The sequence below is a fragment of the Phalangium opilio genome, unplaced genomic scaffold (genome assembly GCF_054372755.1).
Source record: "Phalangium opilio isolate 3A_F unplaced genomic scaffold, DU_Popi_V2 ptg000061l_1, whole genome shotgun sequence".
NCBI classification, from domain to species: Eukaryota; Metazoa; Arthropoda; class Arachnida; order Opiliones; family Phalangiidae; genus Phalangium; species Phalangium opilio.
Window position 1 is genome coordinate 2,330,981 of NW_028324178.1, and position 19,797 is coordinate 2,350,777.

Below are 19,797 nucleotides of genomic sequence, written 5' to 3' on the forward strand. Positions count from 1 at the left end.
ACATTTCATTTAAAGTGCCCTTATTTTACAGCTTAATTTGCCCTTATTTAGTCACTTTTTGCTTACTATTTTTAAATTTATTAGTCACTTATTCAACTAAAATTGAGCGTATGAGTGAGTATCAGCCATGCATAGGGATACTTTTCACTTAACAAAATTACAATAGGGAGCTAACAGCTGGCTAGGGGGAAGAGATAGTCTGACAACACGCAGCCGCCCTCTGGTTGGCATTTTTGCGCGTAGAATACTGTTTCCAACCGTAAGGGGGTATGAAACTCCAGTAAGAGATAGAAGGGTGTGACGTTTAAGGGTCAGAACTGTTAGCTTTCTATATTTCTAATAAAAACAAAATTGTAAAACTTTCAAGCTGGTTTTTATAAATTATGGCGCCAAGGGAGGGGGCGCCCATCGAGCCACTGTACCCGGGCGAAAATATTCTTAATCCGGCCCTGCAACCAGTCGACCTTACGGTTTCAAAGAGGCAACACCCGCTTCAACATCTCTTTCGCATGAATTACGAGGCTAGGCGGAGACATACTTTTGAGGGCTTGTGGGAATCTTGCGTTCCTATCGAAGCCCTGGCCAAAGACGGTTTCTATCTTGCAGATGTAGAAACACAGACGACGCGCTGCGTTTTTTGCGGCATTGCCTTGTACCAGTGGCGTTGCACGGACCATCCATCGAGGGAACATCGGAAGCACAGTCCATCGTGTCCGATGGTTTCCAAAAAACCGTGCAACAACAAACCACTGCGTCAGGGGTTTCCCGACTTCCCGACCAGCGAGGGCACGGATGTTTGCGACCATCTGGTCCAAACGTGCCCAGCCACCAACGAAGAGCGGTCGGGAAACGAAAAAGTGCGCGTGCGCATCAATCCGTCGTGTTTTCTACTGTAGTGCGTGTTTACATCCTACCCTCCGAGTCTCGCGTGAATTTTGACCTGCTCAACGCCCAACGGTTTCGGCAACGGATTACGGACTTTGAAAGAATTTTTTTAAAAAACAATTAAATAATAGGGGATTTTTGGGTGAAAAGGGTTATGTTTATATTGTTTAAATATTTTATATTTTTTTAATTGTGTTTATTAAGGGTTTTTGGGTTTATTGTATTTTTGTTTATAATATTTTTGTTTATTTTTTTTGTTTATTTGTTTAAATATATGTTGTTTAATGATTATAAATAACATGCCAACGTTAATAAAATGTTTATTATTCGAAATGAATCCGACCGAGTCAGTCTCGCATTCTTTAAAATTCCAAACACCCGCCCAGTTTCTAATTGTGGGACCAACGCAAGCGGGGAAGAGTTGTCTTTTAAGTAATTTATTGCATAATCATCAGCTTATGTTTGACCCACCTCATAAAAAGGTTATTTATTGCTACGCCGCCTGGCAACCAAACTACGAAAAATTGAAGCAATTGATTCCGGGAATTCTATTTATTCAAGGATTGCCAACCGCCGATCCGGATTTTTAGGATACGCATCGCGATTCCTACTTGATACTAGACGATTTAGCTAGTCAATTATTTAAGCAAGCTCATATTGCCGATTTAGTGTGCGTGACGTCGCATCATTTAGGCTATACGGTCATTACTATTACTCAACAACTGTTTCCCAAGAGTAGCCAATCGCGGATAATTTCTCAAAACTCTTCGTATTTTATAATAATGAAAAATCCTCAAGATGTTGCCTCTATTAGGTATTTAGCGCAACAAATAAGTCCAGATAACCCGAAGCGAATTACGGACGCGTACAGACTAGCCTCTAGAGAACCCTATAGCTATTTGTTAATTGATTTAAAACAAGAGACTCCGGAAAACTTACGATTAAGATCACGAGTTCTACCTCACGAATCGCCTATGTATGTCTATGTCGATTAAATTTTATTGTCATTTGAATAATGGCACCGCGCGTTAAACGTCGATCAGGAAAACGCTCCCGACTCGTAGTAGCGTGTCCCTCGGCAAAGTTTGCCAAATTTGTCCCTTATTTACAGAGTTTGCGCCAAACTAGCTGTGAACAACGTCGAACACTCTTAAACAATAGTAGCGCGCCTCAATTGAAAAGTATTCAGACAATTTGTAAGAATTTAAAGGGCGGGGGCATTTATTTGAGTAAAGACCGTAAGAAAAGGCTAGCAAAGTACAAGAAAATTATTAGACAACTCGGATCAAGTACCTTGTCACAGAAAAGCAAAAAAAGTTGCTCTTGCAGCAATCAGGTGGCTTTCTTACGACGTTACTTGCAGCAATCTTGCCTTCAATTGTCCAGGGCATAGCTGCTAAACTATGAAACAAATGGTACTTGTACCGCCTACCGCCGTAACTTCAACCGCTGCCCAAGAACATTCCGCCTTGGACCGAGAGATTGAGGATATTTTAAAATCGCCATTGAATGCCTACGATAAATTATATAAATATTTAGACGCTTTTAAGAAATATTTAAGTATCGAGAAACAAATTGCTTTACCTAAATTTGAAATCGTGAGCCCCTCAATGGCGACTGCAACCACGTTGCCATTACCGGTCACCCCTAAAACGCCGCCGCGAAAAAAACAATTGTCATGGCCGAGCTATGCCACGTCATCAACAAGCACACCTGACAGCTCGTTCACCACACCTAGCCGTTATAAAACCGAGCCTCGGCAAAAGGTATTTAAAAGTGAAACGGCGGTAGGCACACCAACACAAGAAGAATTTTACCGGCAATATGGACCGACCTATGTTGGGAACCTGGTAAAACGGCAAGCCGAAGTTTTGGCAAATCGTTTGCAAAACACATTTTTTACGCCACAAAGGGAGCTAGAAGAACGGGCTGTTGGTTATGCAAATCCCGATGACGTTTTCAAGATGAAATTGCCGATGAACAAGAGAATCTAGCAGAAGCGGAACCGGACAATTTAACGGACTTGGAAAACCTGTTTGAGACGGCCTCCGCTAAACAGAAGAAAAAGAAAAAACAGAAAAAACCTCGGAAAAAGAAAGACGAACTTCAAAATCTCGGCCCAGTAGTTCCATCTAACGAACGGAGGGGTCGACACCATAAATGGCGTGATATTAAATAATAAATTGTAATATTAAGACAATTAAAAAAATTGTTTTATTGCAAACAATATATGTGTACATGTTTTTTTAAATGTAAAGATAAATATAATAAAGCGACATAATCGTTAAGTTCAAGATTCTGGTCATAGATGGTGTCTAATATCGTCTTCCTTGAAATTGCATCGGACCTTAACACTAGATACAGACAACAATGGATGCCGCACAGTTGAAAAAATGGATGTTGAATTTGTTGTTTATTGTAAACAACTCGTTTCCCGTATCGTTTTAAATTAACTTTATAGTATCGCGGCGACTTTCCGTAAGTGCAAAACATTTCTACCGTGTCATGGTTACAAAAAATTCCTATCCAATGTTCTCCAGTCTCTCCAGCTGCTTCATTATTGAATATAAAGCAAAATTTGGGTCTTTTAGGATGCGGGGGGAGTTTATCTACCGGAAAGCATCCTAAATAGTAGGGTCGCGTTCTTTTGTCGCAAGTTAAATCAGCGTTTATTTGCGAAGTGTTCATAATTTAGTCTTGACAACTCCCGTCTCAGGTAATGAGACTTTTTGTAGTTCAGCACCGTAAAAGACACTTAAAATCTGCTCTCCTTTCAAATCCGCTACGCGATAGACGGGTGCTGACCTTGGTATTACATCAACAACTCGAAATATTTCGTCAGCAAACGTGCCGCCCGAGCTGGTTTTTCTAAATACCCGACAAGCTATAGAGAGACGGACGTGGTCGCCAACTTTAAAGGTCGGTGCGTATCGATTAATTCCGTTAGATTTCCCGTACAATTTATTCCAAATGATTGATTCGTTATCTATGTTAACATGAGCCGGTGCAATTCCAATAGTTGAATGAACCCGTTCATTATAGGCTTGAGTAATTAAAGATAAATATTTAACATAATTTTTATTCCCCGTGGCCGTAATAACCCGGGCAATTTGTTCTTTGATTGTTCTAATAAAACGTTCAGCTAGACTGGCTTTATGCTGACTCCATGCAAAATGTATTTGCACATTGTGACGTTTCAAAAAGGAATCAAAGTTGCGCGAACTAAATTCTCCACCGTAGTCAGTGTATATTTTTAAAGGGATCCTCTCTCGAAATATTTTTTTAAAAGCTTCGATAACCTCGCCAGGTGTTTTGTTTCTGAGAGGTACTGTCCATCCGTAGCGGCTTAAGACGTCAATGACGCACAAAACATAGCGAACATTTTTATTAAAACGTTTTAATTTTGGTAGATCCAACAGATCAGCTTGAAAAACGTCATCGATACTTGGTCTTGAATCGGAAGCGCCGAAATCGATGTTTCGTGTAGGCGGGTTGTTTCTCGAGAAAGGCGACTAATTTTGCTTTTGGCACGTCCGGTAAGGCTTTTTGTAGCCTCGCTAACGACCCATAGGCGGCTGGGTTAGTCACATCGTAATAAATGTTTCTAATTTTAGCGTCCATATCTTAACAAGTGTAAATAACGACTAAATGGTTTCCCAATAAACAACTTTATTTAATATACACAAAGGTATTTTATAAAAACAATATCAGTTAAACAAATACTATATATCAGTACATTTATCTTAATAGCCATATATCAAGGCATTCTTTAAATCGGCAAAACTGTTGACAAAATAAGCGTAAATATCCTCTTGATCTTCAATCCATCCATGGTGGGTCTCAAATTGATGCAAAATTTTCTCTCGATCAAGCTGAGGCAGCGCTTCGTGCAAATTACATTCGACTCGATCGCTGAAATTTGTGTCAAATTCCGAGCAGCTTTGAGAGTGGCATATTTGTTTTCGACACTCGACGATGGCGCAATTGGAAGTGACGTCAAACAAAGTGGTGGTGAGCTCGTTTAAAATTAATTCGTGCATGCGACAGACAGCTATCCCTTTAGCCTTGAGAGCCTCGTCAATCAGCGGCTATAAATCGATCAATGTCTGCCATCCTGTTTTGTTCAGGCTGAATCCTTCGCTGGTGCTAAAGTTGAGGAAATAACGACTGCCGCTGCCTCGTTCATAGTATCGAAGATCGATTATACGTTCATCTTTCGAGTTGACGAAGCATTCCAGCTTGATGCGCTCTTTGACAGGCAACCAAATATGATAGCGAGGTATTTTTCCGTCAAAAAAGGACGAGAGTTCATTTTGAAACCGAAACAAAGCGTACCAACCGTTAGGTTTTTATATAGTTTTTGTACGCGTATCCGATCTTTGAATTAAAATTTTAGGTTCAATTGACTCAATGACGCAAATGTCGAGCTTTGGCGTGACGATGTGTACTTGATGCATATTGACGCGCGACTGATATTGTATTTATAAAGTTTTAGTCACGTTGGGGTGATTATAAATAATTTCTCTGTTTTTACATATAATTAATTGGTTGTTTGGAAATTCGGCCATGACAATGCACGTGACGTTTTCGGTTAGCGGAGAGCTAAATCTTAACGATAATCGCAATTTACCAGTCTGGGGCATGGAATTTAGACCTAACGAAGCGAGATGTTCTCTACTAAAATCAAAAACAACGACAAAAAAGCCTTTTTTATATAAATGGTAAGAAATTATATTTCCTCGGTCATGACCTAATATCTCGAGCCCCTCGAATATAGAATTGTAAGATCTAACGTATTGATCGTCGTCAAAATTAGGCGTAAACGGGATATCGGGATAATTTTGAGAATTTAAAGAAAATTGCATGAAATCGAGTTTGAAGTGTTGGAGATCCAGGGTGTTAGAAGTTGCTTCCCCTACTAATTTTTTATTAGTAACGAAAGCCACGACAGTTCGCGAGGGTAATTGCCCAGTAAACAAGCTGTCCCTAATAAAATCTTGCGTTCCGGTGGTTATTAAGAATTTTTTCATAACAATAGAGTTTACTTCGTAGCGAGCGTTTACTCCCGAATTTAACATCTGCGCGTGAGCTAGCTGCAGTTCGGGATTAACCTCAATTTCGCGCGTAAACAAAGTGCATTCCGTTAAATCAATCTTATACTTTTTGCCCGTTTCATTGTGAATAATAGCAAAATCCGTCGAGCTTCGATGAAGTCTAATTCGCACCTCGATATTATCTAGTAAGAATTTGGGCGTTTTGAACAAATCCAAAAATAATTCGCCAATTACATCGCACGTCTTTGATTTTGCCACGCGTTTAGCGCGACGACCAATACCATTATCTTCTTTGTTAATATAGGCGTCTTCTAAAGCCTTCGCCGGATCGATATTGGTATCCAAATAATATAACATGGAAGTTAACCAGGAGTTGGCCGCCGTTTGTCCATAATTTAAAAGTATTTTAAAATAGGCCATATATGGGTATATATTATTAGGTTGCTGGACGGCGACGCCATTAAGAAATAATTCTACTTGACAAAATAGCGAGGCAATTATTAAATTTGTCAACGAAACTTTCTTCTCCGCATCTGGAACGGCCGTGCCGTCCTCGTGTAAAACGCGAAATTTTAATCTCAAAAGAGTTTTAGTCAAATCATGATAATTGTTAGAGGGAGGAATGATAAATTCTACATATTTAGCATTAGCTAGTGGGGCAATTGGATAATGAGCAGTCGTTTTAGTCCCAACAATATTATTATTCACCACTGGCTTCTCAAATACTTCAAAATCGGAAAGAACACTTTCGTAGGTCGACATGTTTAGTCTAGAAAATCGCGTTTAGTTCGTCGCTTAAGACGTTTGCTCGGGCTTGTTTTAGCAGTCCTCTTTCGTTTTCGGCCCGTCCCGCTCTGAGTGTTGACAAACCGGTCCACGCCTTTATGTAGTAGGGAATTTATAGATTGTTTGACATTTCTTTTTATCGATTCTCGAGATGATATTCTAGGGTTTTGGGCATCGCTAATTACTCTGCTCGTTAATCCAACAGCTTCGGACGCTAAAGTACTAATGGCCGGCCTAATAAAGGGTGTAATTTTGCGCAATAAAGAATTGAAGATACCGCCAACATAAAACGACCCCCCGATTGGAAAACGTTTGCGTGTAAAGCTGGAAGAGAGGATCCTCTTTGGAAATTCAGAGTATATCTATTAGGTACCATTGCTCAAGTTCTATTGACGTCGACGCCTAAAAAACAGTTTAATATATACTTTGCCTAAATTAAACGGGATATTTTCCCCGTAATCGGATTTCAATTCAATTTCAATTTCTTGTATATCGCTAGTTGAAATTGGATAAAAGTCGATATTATTAAAAATTTCTTGATTCTCCTCGTCTAGCAACGAAAAAGCTGGCATTTTTATGAAGCGTAACAGAGGGGCTTGACCCCCACCCACTACTTGTTGACGGATAATATTGGTATAATCAAACATGGCATCGACGCCTCTCATGATATCCGCGGGGTACTCCGACGTCTCGTTAATGATATACCGACCCAATTGATTACTACTAAAACCTAACAATCTCCCGAGACCTCGTCCGGGTGTTGTTTTGGGAAACAGGATAGAAACCGTATCGTTCAGTTTTGAAACTGTGACAGTTCCGTCTACATTCTGCGTAAATTTAAGACTTTTTCTATGCGTAGGCGACATGGCTTCGCTCATAGCACTTAAAACATCAATGATATGATAATATACCACGGGAGGAATCTCGCACGCGTAATTGTCAACTCGTTTACCTTGAAACTCGGGTAAATACGGTTGGTCGGCGTAGTCCGGATCTTCTGGAAATCTATCAACATCGTATTCGCTAGTCCAAAAATTATTAGCCGCTGTCAGTGTCATCGATCTCAATCGGGGATTTACCAGAGCTACTCCCGAGTGACTGTGTTGAAAAAATTCTCCCTCTTCGGGAATGTTAAATAACTGGGCCATTGGTCCAGCCACCGATACGCGAGCACCTGGCTCTATTTCGAGACGAACATAAAATCTATTTTCCACCGCCGTTTTGAGAATGTACATTTTAAAATACTGGCGAGGCATATATTCTTGAACCCCCAATAACTGGTTTATAATTTTTAAATGTAAAGAGAAGGGGATTACCGCCCCGGTCGAAGTCAAATCGCAGGTATATTCGCCCTCGGGTATTTAGATTTTTGTGAAATCAGTTTTAGTAAATAAATACATTAGCGAGTCATGAACGCGATAACTTACGAATGTGTCATTAGTTGTTTTAAAATTAGTAATATTACGCTCTAAAGGTTTAGTGGATAAAAACTCCCCTCCAACATATTCAGCTTCTAAATTTAATATATCCCGCAGATCCGAGCTGAATAGCATTTCAATTTTAGCCATACAATAGACTCTAAAATAATGTTCCGCTCCTTGTTTATTAACGCTAAATTCGGCATGATGCAATCTTAAAGGATCTTTTGTCGAAGCAACTTTGAGCATTTAGGCAATTTCGTCATAAATTTTATAGTCATCTTGCAAGGTTTGTGTCGATCTAAACTCGCCCGACACATGAAAGCCGAAATACAACCAAGGTTCTTCCCAGGGTTTATAGCGCTTTATGGTTCTATTGACTCGATATTCTACGTATGCATTGTTTTCATTTATGGTATATTCTTCTAATGTCATGCTCAAGGGACCTAGCTGATGTCGTCCGGAATAATATTTATTGGGATCAGCGTTGAGCAATTTAGCTAATTGGGGAGAAAATTTTATTTCCACCCATTCTGGTGTTTTGAAATTATAGATTATAGCATCACCCCGATTATCTTTTGTGTGATATGTTACTTGAATTTTTTTAAATACTAATTTTTCTAAAGTGTTGCCTACGGCTCGTAAAGCCCTTCGGCGTTTTACTGGCTTTAAAAGTTTGCGGTAAGAACAATACTGTGTAATTGTCATAATCTTCAGGGTTAATTGGCTCGGGCTTTTCAGAGATAATTGGCTCGGGTTTTTTCTCTGGCGGATCAACCGGTTGCGGAAACAAGGGTTTTTCATCAACCGGTGGTGGAGAGGGGGCCGGTAATATGGGTAGCTCAAAAGTAGAGGATGTTGTAGAGTCTGGAGATTTTGAGAGGTCAGGCTTTGATGGGTCGGGTTTCGATAGGTCGGGTTTCGGTAAGTCAGGTTTTGATGGGTCTGGAAATATATATATTTCCTCAACCTCCGTTGTCGAGGGGGTAGGTGTAAGTGGTTCAAAGGTAGAGGGTTTTGGAGCCTCGGGTGCTGGAAGCTTCGGAGCCTCTGGTGCCGGGGTTTTTGGAGGTGGTGCCGGGGCTCTTGGTGGTGGTGGTGGAGGAGAAGGAGCTTTTGGTGGTGGTGGTGGTGGTGGTGGAGGAGGAGAAGGAGCTTTCGGGGGTGGTGGCGGTGGAGGAGGAGGAGCTTTTGGTGGTGGTGGTGGAGGAGAAGGAGCTTTCGGGGGTGGTGGCGGTGGAGGAGCTTTCGGGGGTGGTGGCGGTGGAGGAGCTTTCGGGGGTGGTGGCGGTGGAGGAGCTTTCGGGGGTGGTGGCGGTGGAGGAGCTCTTGGTGGTGGTGGTGGAGGTGGTGGCGGTGGAGGAGAAGGAGCTCTTGGTGGTGGTGGTGGAGGAGAAGGAGCTCTTGGTGGTGGTGGTGGAGGAGAAGGAGCTCTCGGCTTTGTTGTTGCAATAGGAGCCGGCTTAGTCGATGTTGGTAGGTCCGGTTTAGACGAAGTTGGAGGTATCAGTTTACTCGAAGCTGGAGGTAACGGTTTACTCGAAGCTGGAGGTAACGGTTTAGATGGATCAGGCCCCGGATATGTAGGATAATAAGGCTTTGGTTGGTCAGGCTTTGGAGAGGTTTGTTTTGGAATAGTTATTTTGGGTGGAGGGGTTATTTTAGCTGGCTGTGGTTGTACAAGTACTACGGGTTCAGAATAGAATATTATATCTATTATTCGATCCTCTAATATATTGACGAATGTCAACTATTTTTCCTCTCTGACATACGAAGCATTCTAGTTTAACTCTCTGAGTACCGTCAACTAACCAGGTCAGAAATCGTCCCGTTATTCCGTTAAAGAAAGCGTCAATATCCGCTTCGAAAGTCCATATACTATTCCAAATACAACTGTCGAAAGACGCTTCGGTTTTAGTATCGAGTCGTTTGACATTGAAGAAGGGAAGAATTCCGCTTCCAACGTAAATGTTTTGCTTCTCCGATAGGTAGTGTACTTGATTCATCTCTAACTTGTTATGAGAGAATGCTTCTTAAATCAGAGGTTATATAGAGCCTTTTTTACTCGGGATTAAATAACACCGAGCGATCCCTAGTTATCATGATAGAATTTTCGAATTCGGAATAAATTATGCACGTGACATTGTGTGCTAAATTGTTTTTAAATTTCATATTGATACGTAGATTTCCTTGTCGGGGCATAGAAAGATGACTAGCCCCCGCATTTTCATCCGGGCTTAAATCTAGGCAATACAAACCGTAACCTTTTTTGTACTCTTCGTACGCGATAAAATTTCCCTTGTTTTTTCTGTATGTGTTTAGAGAGGTGAATAACGACATATACTCTCGAGTGTATAGATTGTTTTCGTAATCAGGCGTAAAGGCTTCCGAAGGATAGGTATCGGTACCGACGTTGACGGATAGGTAATTAAGATCAAAAGTTTCAAAATTGAAGGGATTTAAAGAATGATTACCATTAAAGGCCGAGGTTCGAACTAGACCTATAATTACTCTTTGAGGTATTTTACCTAAGAAGACGTTTTCTCGATTAACGTCGTTCATTCCAGCTGGAATTGAAAAGGTTTTCACGACTGTTTGATTCAAAGGATAGATGGCGCTGGTTTGCTCTAATACCGTAGCGTGGGCTAACATTATTTCGGGATTTATTTTTAGTCTTTTAACGTACAATGAGGCATTATCGATAACCACTTTATATTTCTTATCAGCGGCTTCTTTCGATATTACGCAAAACTCTGGTTTAGATCGAATAAGCCTAAATCTAACGTCTACATTATTCAATAGGAAACGATTTAAGCGACAAATATCAACGTGTAACGGGGCGTATAAATCTATCGTACTCGATACCTTGGCTCTCTCGGCTCTTCTTAATATCCCATTGGTAGTAAGATTTTTATTGGCTGCCACCCAGGCGGTATCGGGATCGATCGGATTATCCTTATAATACAACCCTAGATTTAGTTGGCTTTCTTTAGCATCTATACCGTAATTTAATAAATTCTCGAGATAAGCGATATAAGGGGCTCCTTGGTTAGGGGACTGAACGCTCGTGTTTCCTAAAAAGACGTCTATTTGGGAAAAGAGGGCGGCGTGTAAAAGATTAACCGGAGCTACTTTGGTTTCAGCGGCTGGTACTTCGGTGCCGTCCAAATGAAGCACCCTGACCTTCAGCCTTAACCTAGTTTTAGAAAGGTCGACATAATGTTCGCTCGTGCCAGGGACAAAAAATTCCAAAGGTCCACTATCCGTTACGGAACTTAAAGGTTGATAACTTTCGTCGCTACTAGTTATAATATTAGCGTTCAAAGGGGGTGTCGCGAATAGGTCTAATTCCCCCATCATCCCTTCGAATTGGGCCATCTTGTTTTATGATAAAAAATCGGCCTTTGATCTACTTTTCTTCTTGCGTATCTTCTGACGTTTCCGTCGAATACCAGACCCGTACTGAGAATTAGCCAGACTATCACCCGCTTTATGAATTAAATTTGAGCCGGCTATTTTTAGATTCCTTTTGAACGCTCTCTTGGGTTCTTCTCCAGCGCTTAAATCTTGAATAAACCTTCCACCAAGTCCAAAAGCTTCTTTACCCACGCTCTTAGCTATCGGTTTCGCTAGAGGAGTTAACATTCTCATCAAAGCTCTAAAAATTCCGCCCAAACCAAATCCTTTCTGCACTAATACACCTGGTGGAGATCCGAGGAACTGATCCTGATAATAGGACACGTACCTATTAGGTCGAGACATGTCGTCTAAAGTGAATTTTGATAATGATGCGATCCGATATAAAGGATATAGGAGCGTCGGCCTCGTCTCTAATATCAATTTTGATAGTTTCTATTTCGTTGGATCTTATAGGATAATAGTCTATATAGTATCGTATGTGATAATTTTCTCCGACGTATCGTTTTTAGTGGGAATGACGCGTAGAAGAGGTTTGAAACCAGAGCCTATAAACTGGGGGTATATCAGATCAGTGTAAACGTATAAATATTGACTGACTAAATCCGGTTTGAAGTTGGCGTTTGCAGACCCTAATAGACGATTAGTTTGGTCACCGAATCCTAACATAGAACCTAATTTGTTACGAACGCCTCTAAAAAGCACGGTGCACTCCTTATCAGTCGTTATTCGAACGGTACCGTTATCGTTTAATGAGAAATTAAACCGAGATTGATGAGCTTCGGGTATCGCTCTATTCATAGCTTCCAATAGGGCGTCGACGCTATAGGGTCCCTCAGGAATCTTTACCGTTACCATACGATTTTGAAGTTTTAAAGTTTTTTTCAATTTTATCTCGATATAATTATTGGTGTAGTTTATCGTAATATTTCTAGCTTGTTGAGACAATGGAATGGGACAAATGTATTCCCCAGTAATGTACTCGTCCGTTTCGAATCCTAAAACCTGAGCCAGAGGGCCAGGAGCTAGCCTGGCCTGGTGACCGGCATCGACTGATAATTTAACTCTCTTGATAGGAGGCCCAGTCGGGACTGACATATCTATAACCTGTATTTTCACGGGAAAATTCTGTTTTTCAAGCTGAACGGTTAAGTCACGCACCAGTTTATTCTGCATTGAAAAAAATACGGCGTTTCCATTTTTATCTTTCGAACCTTCGTACTTTTGCGGTATTAACTCCACTCTTCTAACGTCCCAGCCATCATTCGTTAAATATCGTTCAGGTACCTGTATTTCGAAAGAGTTACAGGTATTGTCTATTACGGTTGAAATTTTCGGTGTTAATATTTCCGATAAACCAATTTCCCATTCGTTTGAAAGAATAATTGGTTTACCTAATTTGACCGTGAAAGACGATTGTGAATTATCGGGATATTCATCAGTTTTATCACTTAACAGAGTAACGAAAAAAGAATTGACCGACATAATTGATATTTTATTTAAAAATGAATGAGGATTTACACGTTATCCAATTTTATTTAGAAATAAAAGGTTGAACTCGATGTGATGGTTAGAGCGGGGTTCGATCTCGCGATCTATTGATTGGCGAACAAACGCGCTAACCACTACACCGAGAGCAACCTTAATCGCTTCCTACGTTTTAGAGGAGATTAACATATACTTGGAAATAAAACGGGTAAATGTTCATGATAAAAACTATCGGGAGTACCGAATTTACTCATTTGTTCCTGTATGTATTTTATAAAGTCATTTCCGTAAAATTCGGCTTTTTCTTCTAAACACAATGGCGCCGGTGAATCCGTTTCCGGGGCTTTGGCTCTTGGTTGATTTATACCGTGACCCAATCGGGTAAATAAAAGTCCATCATCTAATTCCTCCAAAATAATGGTACTTCTAGGTAATATGAATCGTTTCAAAATTTCCACCTGATTCTGATACTCGATATCTTTTACTTGAGGCTCTCTATCTTTAAACATCGGGCATTTCTTCGTAACACGAGCGATTTTCCCACTTTCAGATACTCGGTGTTCGAAACATATTGTATACATAGCGCATTGATCTAAAAGATACGCGACCATATATTGGAAATCCTCGCGCCCTTTGAATCGTTGATACGTCACTATATAACGCATTTTGTAAGATCTCCCTCGGAAGTCACTGCTCTCTTCAAGGCGTTCGTCGAATAACCGAGATAAAGAGAGATCGCTCTCTTATCAGACAAACTCTTATCTAGCGATTACGTCACGACTAAAGACAAGTTCAGACACGTCCAAAAACCGTTTAACCATATAGAGGGGAACTTTTTAAATTATTTCCAAATTTTTGGACTCATTATCGCAGAATTTAACCATGATGTAATCAGTACATTGTTTTTAACATTTTATTTCAAAATTTGATTGGTTTTTTACACCATTGACATATTCGTTTGTTTATATATATGTCAGGAAATAGTGAATATGGTAAAATCAAAGGATAGAGACCAAAAAGCGCAACTACTGGGTTCATCGTCAACATTCCCAAAATAATTCCTACAGGTACAGTTATAGGAAGTAGAATAATATATGTTCCAGCTATAAAAGAATATTTGATTCCAACCTGTAAAACCCTCAATATACAACATCTATTATTACAATATTCTTTAGTCTTGGATTTGTTTGTACTTGAAACGCATTTCTCCGTTACTGACACATCTCTCCCAGACTCGTCGTTAGAATAATTTATAGGTATGTTACATGTTGAAAACCCTTTAACAAGCGGACATTCCGGGGAATATTTTCGATGCTCCTTATTCTCCATTAGAAGTCACTGCTCTCTTCAAGGCGAATAACCGAGATAAAGAGAGTAATGTCTTATCAGACAAACTCTAACTGACGATTACGTCACGACTAAACAAGTTCACGCCCTTAACCAGTTAAAAAAGACCTAATCAATTGGCGACCCCCACTCTCGACCAATAAACGAACTCAAAGAAACCCCCCCGGATAAAAAACCGGTGTTCCCCCATTCTAAACTCACGCGAGTATACACGCGCGAGTCTAGCGCGCTAGAAGGCTGGCGGCACACTTAAATGACCTAATTAACTCTCCATATTTCGGTGGGTTAACTACTGATAATAACTGAGAATTGTACTCCATCTTCATTTGCTTTAGATGAAAGGTAGCATTTTCTACTTTACCTTAGACGTTTGTTGTTTTCAACAATGTAATAGAACATGCGCAATACGGCGAACTTAGGCAACTTCGAAAATAGCTGGAGAAAGAAATAAATTCAACAACTTAGTTTCAGAAACATCAGAAGAATCTGTTTTCTTCTGATAATTTGAAAGGCGTTCATTATTAAAACCCCAAATTAGTCAATTCGTCTTTGGCTTAAGAATTGATGTCCATTGTATTTTGGATTGCCTGTCAAGTTTATTATATTACTTGGCAGTGCGAGGAGGGTGCATCGAACTAATCCACAAAATATGGGAATAGACCATTTCGATGTAACCCCTGATGTAAATAAGAGGGAAAGACACATGGGTAAAACTTTACCTTCCATCTCGCTTTTTGGCGCCTACGTTGTCCTCAATTATTATATTTTTCGAAAAATTCTCATTTTTAGGTGGATTTATAAAAGTGGTTTAAACCGGATTAACGCAGGTGGATAAAATCAGACTGCATACCATCGTGCCAACATTCGCAGTGGGCATATCGGAGCAAACGTTTTTGCAATATACGGACCGCGTTCGCAAGTTCACAGAAAGCAATATTGGCTTAACTCCATTATCACCGTTAAGGTTAAGATGTACGCGGCGATCGGCTAGGGTTACGAGAAACGCCTTGCCTCCCAATTGTCGAATTGATAAATTCCATACAAAAAGCCAACCACCAGTGGCGTTAGCCATTCGCGTTCAGTTTATTACCGTGAAGATTCTCCTACAGATGGCGCCAGCATTTTTTACGTTTTCTGTCGTCTGCTACACAGGTTTTAAATTTAGGAATCCAGAAGAATTTGTGTGGGTTCAAACCAGAATCGGAGAAGCTCCTGAAGGTTCGCCTCTTGCTTTACAGCTTTCAATAAATGAAGATGGGTTTGAAGTTATTCATAACCTTGACATCTACGAGAGCCACATCCTATTTGCCTATGCTAATGAACCTAAAGATAGGTTTAAAATCCCGATCCATTCTAATCCACGTACTCCATGGAGCTCCACGAATTTGCCAGGATACTTCGGTCCTTTGGAGTCTGTATTATTCGAGGTATGCATTTCATTTGTATAGAAGTTGGTCATTTTGGAGTTTAATTTTTCAAATGTTTATTTTAGAAAAATCAACTTTCAGTTCAAGAAGCTATTGAGCTTGCAGTTAATACTAGAGATCAATCTGAGTCACAAGAGTGGAAGGAGGCGCGAACAACAAGATTGAACTCTTCAATTTTTGGGCTAGTTTGTAAAAGAAGAAATCAAAATTGGAGTGAAGCTGGTGTCAAAAATATCGTAAAGCCCAAAGATATTGGACATTTGAATGCCATAAAGTACGGAAAAAGGTGGGAAATTGTTGCAAGAAATAAGTATAGAGAAAAAATGCTCAGCTTGGGTCATGACGTTACGGTCCATCCTTCAGGATATATTGTTGATCCTAGTAAACCATGGTTGGGAACGTCTCCAGATGGTCTAGTTCAAGACCCAAGGGAAGCGGAACCTCATGGACTTTTGAATATAAAATGTCCCTGGTCCACAAGAAATAAAAGTCCGACGGAAGTTTGAATGGAGATTTTAGAGTAAAAATGTTTAACGGAAAACCATTTTTAAATGAAAACGATTACCACTTTTATCAGGTTACTGAGCAGATGGCACTATCAGGTGTAACATGGTGTGATTATGTAACTTATTTTCCATTCGGCTTGATAATAGTGAGAGTGAGATTCAATAAGAGGAAGTGGGAAAAGATGCAATCGCTTTTGAAATCTTTTTTCTTTACTCATATGCTACCAAACTTAGCTAAGGATACATTGCCTCAAAGTTCCAAATAACTCTTAAAGGGAGAGTACTTTTTAGTAGTGTGTTAAATTTCTTCTTTACCATATTTAATATCCCTTTAAATTTGATCTCATTTTCTCAATGGACCAAGATGTTTTTGACTTTAAAAACATTAAAAATTACTTGTTAAAATGAGTTATTATTTAATAAATTATGATTTGTTACATTTATTATTTATGAATCGCTGAGGGAAGAATCCAAATTAATTATAGACATCTCTTGATCATCGCTGTCGTAGGAATTAAAATTACTTTGTTGGCATAGCTCATCTTCATCAGACATATTTTCATAAGCTGCATTAGCTGGTTCTAAGATTCCATCATAAAATTCATCCATGTCCATGGTACTATTGTTTAAATTTTATTTAATCCTAACGAGAGGGCTTTGAAAGTTCGATAAAAGTGCAACAACTGTCCATAGTTGATTAATTATGGGTGCAAGAGTCAAGGGAACTGGACGGTCAAGAATATGGAATCCTCTTATTATTGCAATTCGTCGCTCTACGTGTATGCGCAGAGCCGCAATCTTTTGGGATTTATCCAACTCTTCATTATTAAATTGGCCCTTTCCACTCAGAAACGGAGGAATATTTAGTTTAACACCTTTTTCTCTAACAAATATTCAATCAAGAATCCTTTATCAGCCATAACGCTATCATTAGGGGAGAATTTCAAATTACAAAAACCACTTCGCAGAGTTAATTCCCCCGTGAATAGATGAGAAACAAATGTGACGTAGCCGTTTGCACTTATTCCAATAAGTCCTTTAAAAGTGTTTGTGGATTTATAGTTTGAATATGAGGCAGATTGCAATACTAAAGACTTGGAAGTCTCACATTTAAGTTCTGTAGCATCAAGTATAACACGAGTACTGGGATAACTAATTTTAAAATCATCCGGCATAGCTGCGTCAACTTGTTCTCGCGTTGGTCAGATGTTAAATTGTCCGAAACGAAAATTCATCAATTTATCCATAACAGTAAAATCAAAATGTGTCTGTTATCCAGTATAATGTTAAAGAAAAAAAATGCTATTAATAATAAAATTGTGTGTGATTTTCAGTTTTAGATTATAAGTCATTGATGTTTAAATAAACACCAAAAACTTCAAAGACAAATATACATAAGCCTAATTTCCTATCCATGCATAACTTAATTTCATCCTCCCCCCCAGAACGAATGACCGCGCTCATTAAATCCAATATAGCGCAGTGCACCACTTTTCACGAAGGGGTTTTTAACTTTCTAAAATGGAAAAACATTGACCAAAGAACCTTTATACCAGTAATGGAAAGTTTAGCTTCCTCTATTGCAAATTATTTGTCACTAGTCTTTAAAGCCAGGCAAGTTGACCCAAGTATTCCCGGCTGGCTATTTGCACTTGGGTCACACTACCACCGTGCGAGAAAAAAAACCCTTCACTTACCATTCCTGGTATGTTCTTTGATTTGGCTGACATCATTCGAATTTGATACAAGAAGAGAGGAATGTGGAGGCCGAAGGGGGTAAAAACGAAAGGCTCTTGTTGTCAGCGCTCCTTTTTTGTTTGCCCTTGGCAACGTCACGGGTGACTTTTTCAAAAGCATGTACATGTATGGGTATACGATGGGAAAATCGTTGGCACCTCCTGAGACGAAAGTGGCGATGTAATTTAAATTTAAGGCAGGGAGAAGAAAAAGCTTGTAACAATGTCCATGGATATTTCTCCGCGTGCGGGCGTGCCTGCTTTTCACTCCATTGGTTTTAATTGAGTGAACGTGAAGATTTGAAGGTAGGAAACAACGGAGCACCAGAGAGGAGAGAAAGAGGGAGTTGGAAACGCGCTTTATAAAATCCACCGAAAAACGGGATAATAGGGGGTAGTAAAAACAATTTTCGGTACGTTTCGTCGTTTAGTTTTAGTCCTTTGCGCAGTGGAAGTTATACCTGGTGTAGTGGCAAATAAAAATTTTAAATCGGATACTAGGCTTCTCAAGTGTTCGCGCTCTATATCTGTGACAGGGCAGAAGTTAGCGCTTCTTCTAACTTATTTTCATCAATTTCAATTGGGGCGCTAAGCGAAACTGGATTGGGCTGATCTATTTGGAAATCTCGCAAGAATGGATAAACTTCCCCTGGGGAACTACGCCAACTAAAGTTCATATCACCACAGTCAATTATCATATCGTTGTTATTCAAAACATCCATACCCAGGATGCACAGAAATATTAAATTTTTCACAAAATACACAGTATTAGACGTAGTTTTTCCAGGGAAAATAAACGTAGCTACCGCTACCAGTCGTTGTTACTCTAGTTTTGTTAGCTAGCTTGATACTAAATTTTATCCTATTACTTTTGTTAATTGCATTGGCCATACCATCACGAAATTTTTCGTCTACGAGGGTATAGGTTGGACCCTGGATCCACGAGGGCTATACATTCCTATTCATTAATCTTAATTTTGGCTAAACCGGAAGCTTTTAGAGATACTTGATTTTCAATAAAATTTAAGAAAATATTGGAGTTTAAATTTCGAATTTGTTTATTTAAAATTGTGGATCCAGCGTTACAGGTCAAGGGGTTTATGGGCGTGCTGGGGAAGGTTTGCATGTTTGTTCTCCCCCGCCTGACCGTTTTCCGAGTGGGGCTGACGTTGTATTGAGCTATTATAGTGCCTCTCGTGGCCGAAATTGGTGTTTCGACAATTAGTACCAGAAGTCCATTAAATTAGCCTAGGCTAATTTAATGGACTTCTGTTAGTACTGATATGACCGGCAACACCGCAACGGTGGCAGGGTAACTCCGGCGCCGCTGTTATATCGACGCGAATCGGGCTCCCGATAGTGAGAGAAATTTTGTTGGGAATAATTAGGCCTAAAATATTTGATCTAGAATTGTGGAAGGTTTGCGGGGCCTATTATAACGAGAGCATTAATATTGGTAGTGGGGACCACCACACTTAAAACAAACTATGCCACTTGCTCGCTGACCATTGTAAGCAGTGCTAGTGGGAGTAGATTTTTCCACCGCAGGTTTGTCCTTGAGGGCTGCTTTGGCTTGTTCAATGACGACGGCATCGGCTAATAAGGCTCTAATTGACGTAAATTTTGCCGTGGCTAACGCGACTCTAAGTTCATCGCATAGATTTTTACGAATTATTCTAATTTGTGCCTGTACTGGGAGAGGTTCTGTTAATTTTCTAATAATAGTTTGCATG

General features: G+C 39.8%; 1 protein-coding gene, 1 long non-coding RNA gene and 1 pseudogene across 2 annotated transcripts in view; 1 reads left to right on the plus strand and 2 right to left on the minus strand.

The window, feature by feature from the left end:
* LOC149663569 (uncharacterized) overlaps positions 1–19,797 on the minus strand; it is a 588,523-nt gene that overhangs the window by 157,004 nt on the left and 411,722 nt on the right. The window lies entirely within an intron of this gene.
* On the plus strand, positions 15,045–16,328 carry LOC149663572 (uncharacterized). The gene is made up of 3 exons (XM_089842094.1): positions 15,045–15,077; positions 15,223–15,822; positions 15,888–16,328. Exons 1-3 carry the CDS (start codon positions 15,045–15,047, stop codon positions 16,326–16,328), a joined length of 1,074 nt encoding a protein of 357 aa, XP_089698220.1.
* On the minus strand, positions 16,962–17,503 carry LOC149663573 (uncharacterized; annotated as a pseudogene).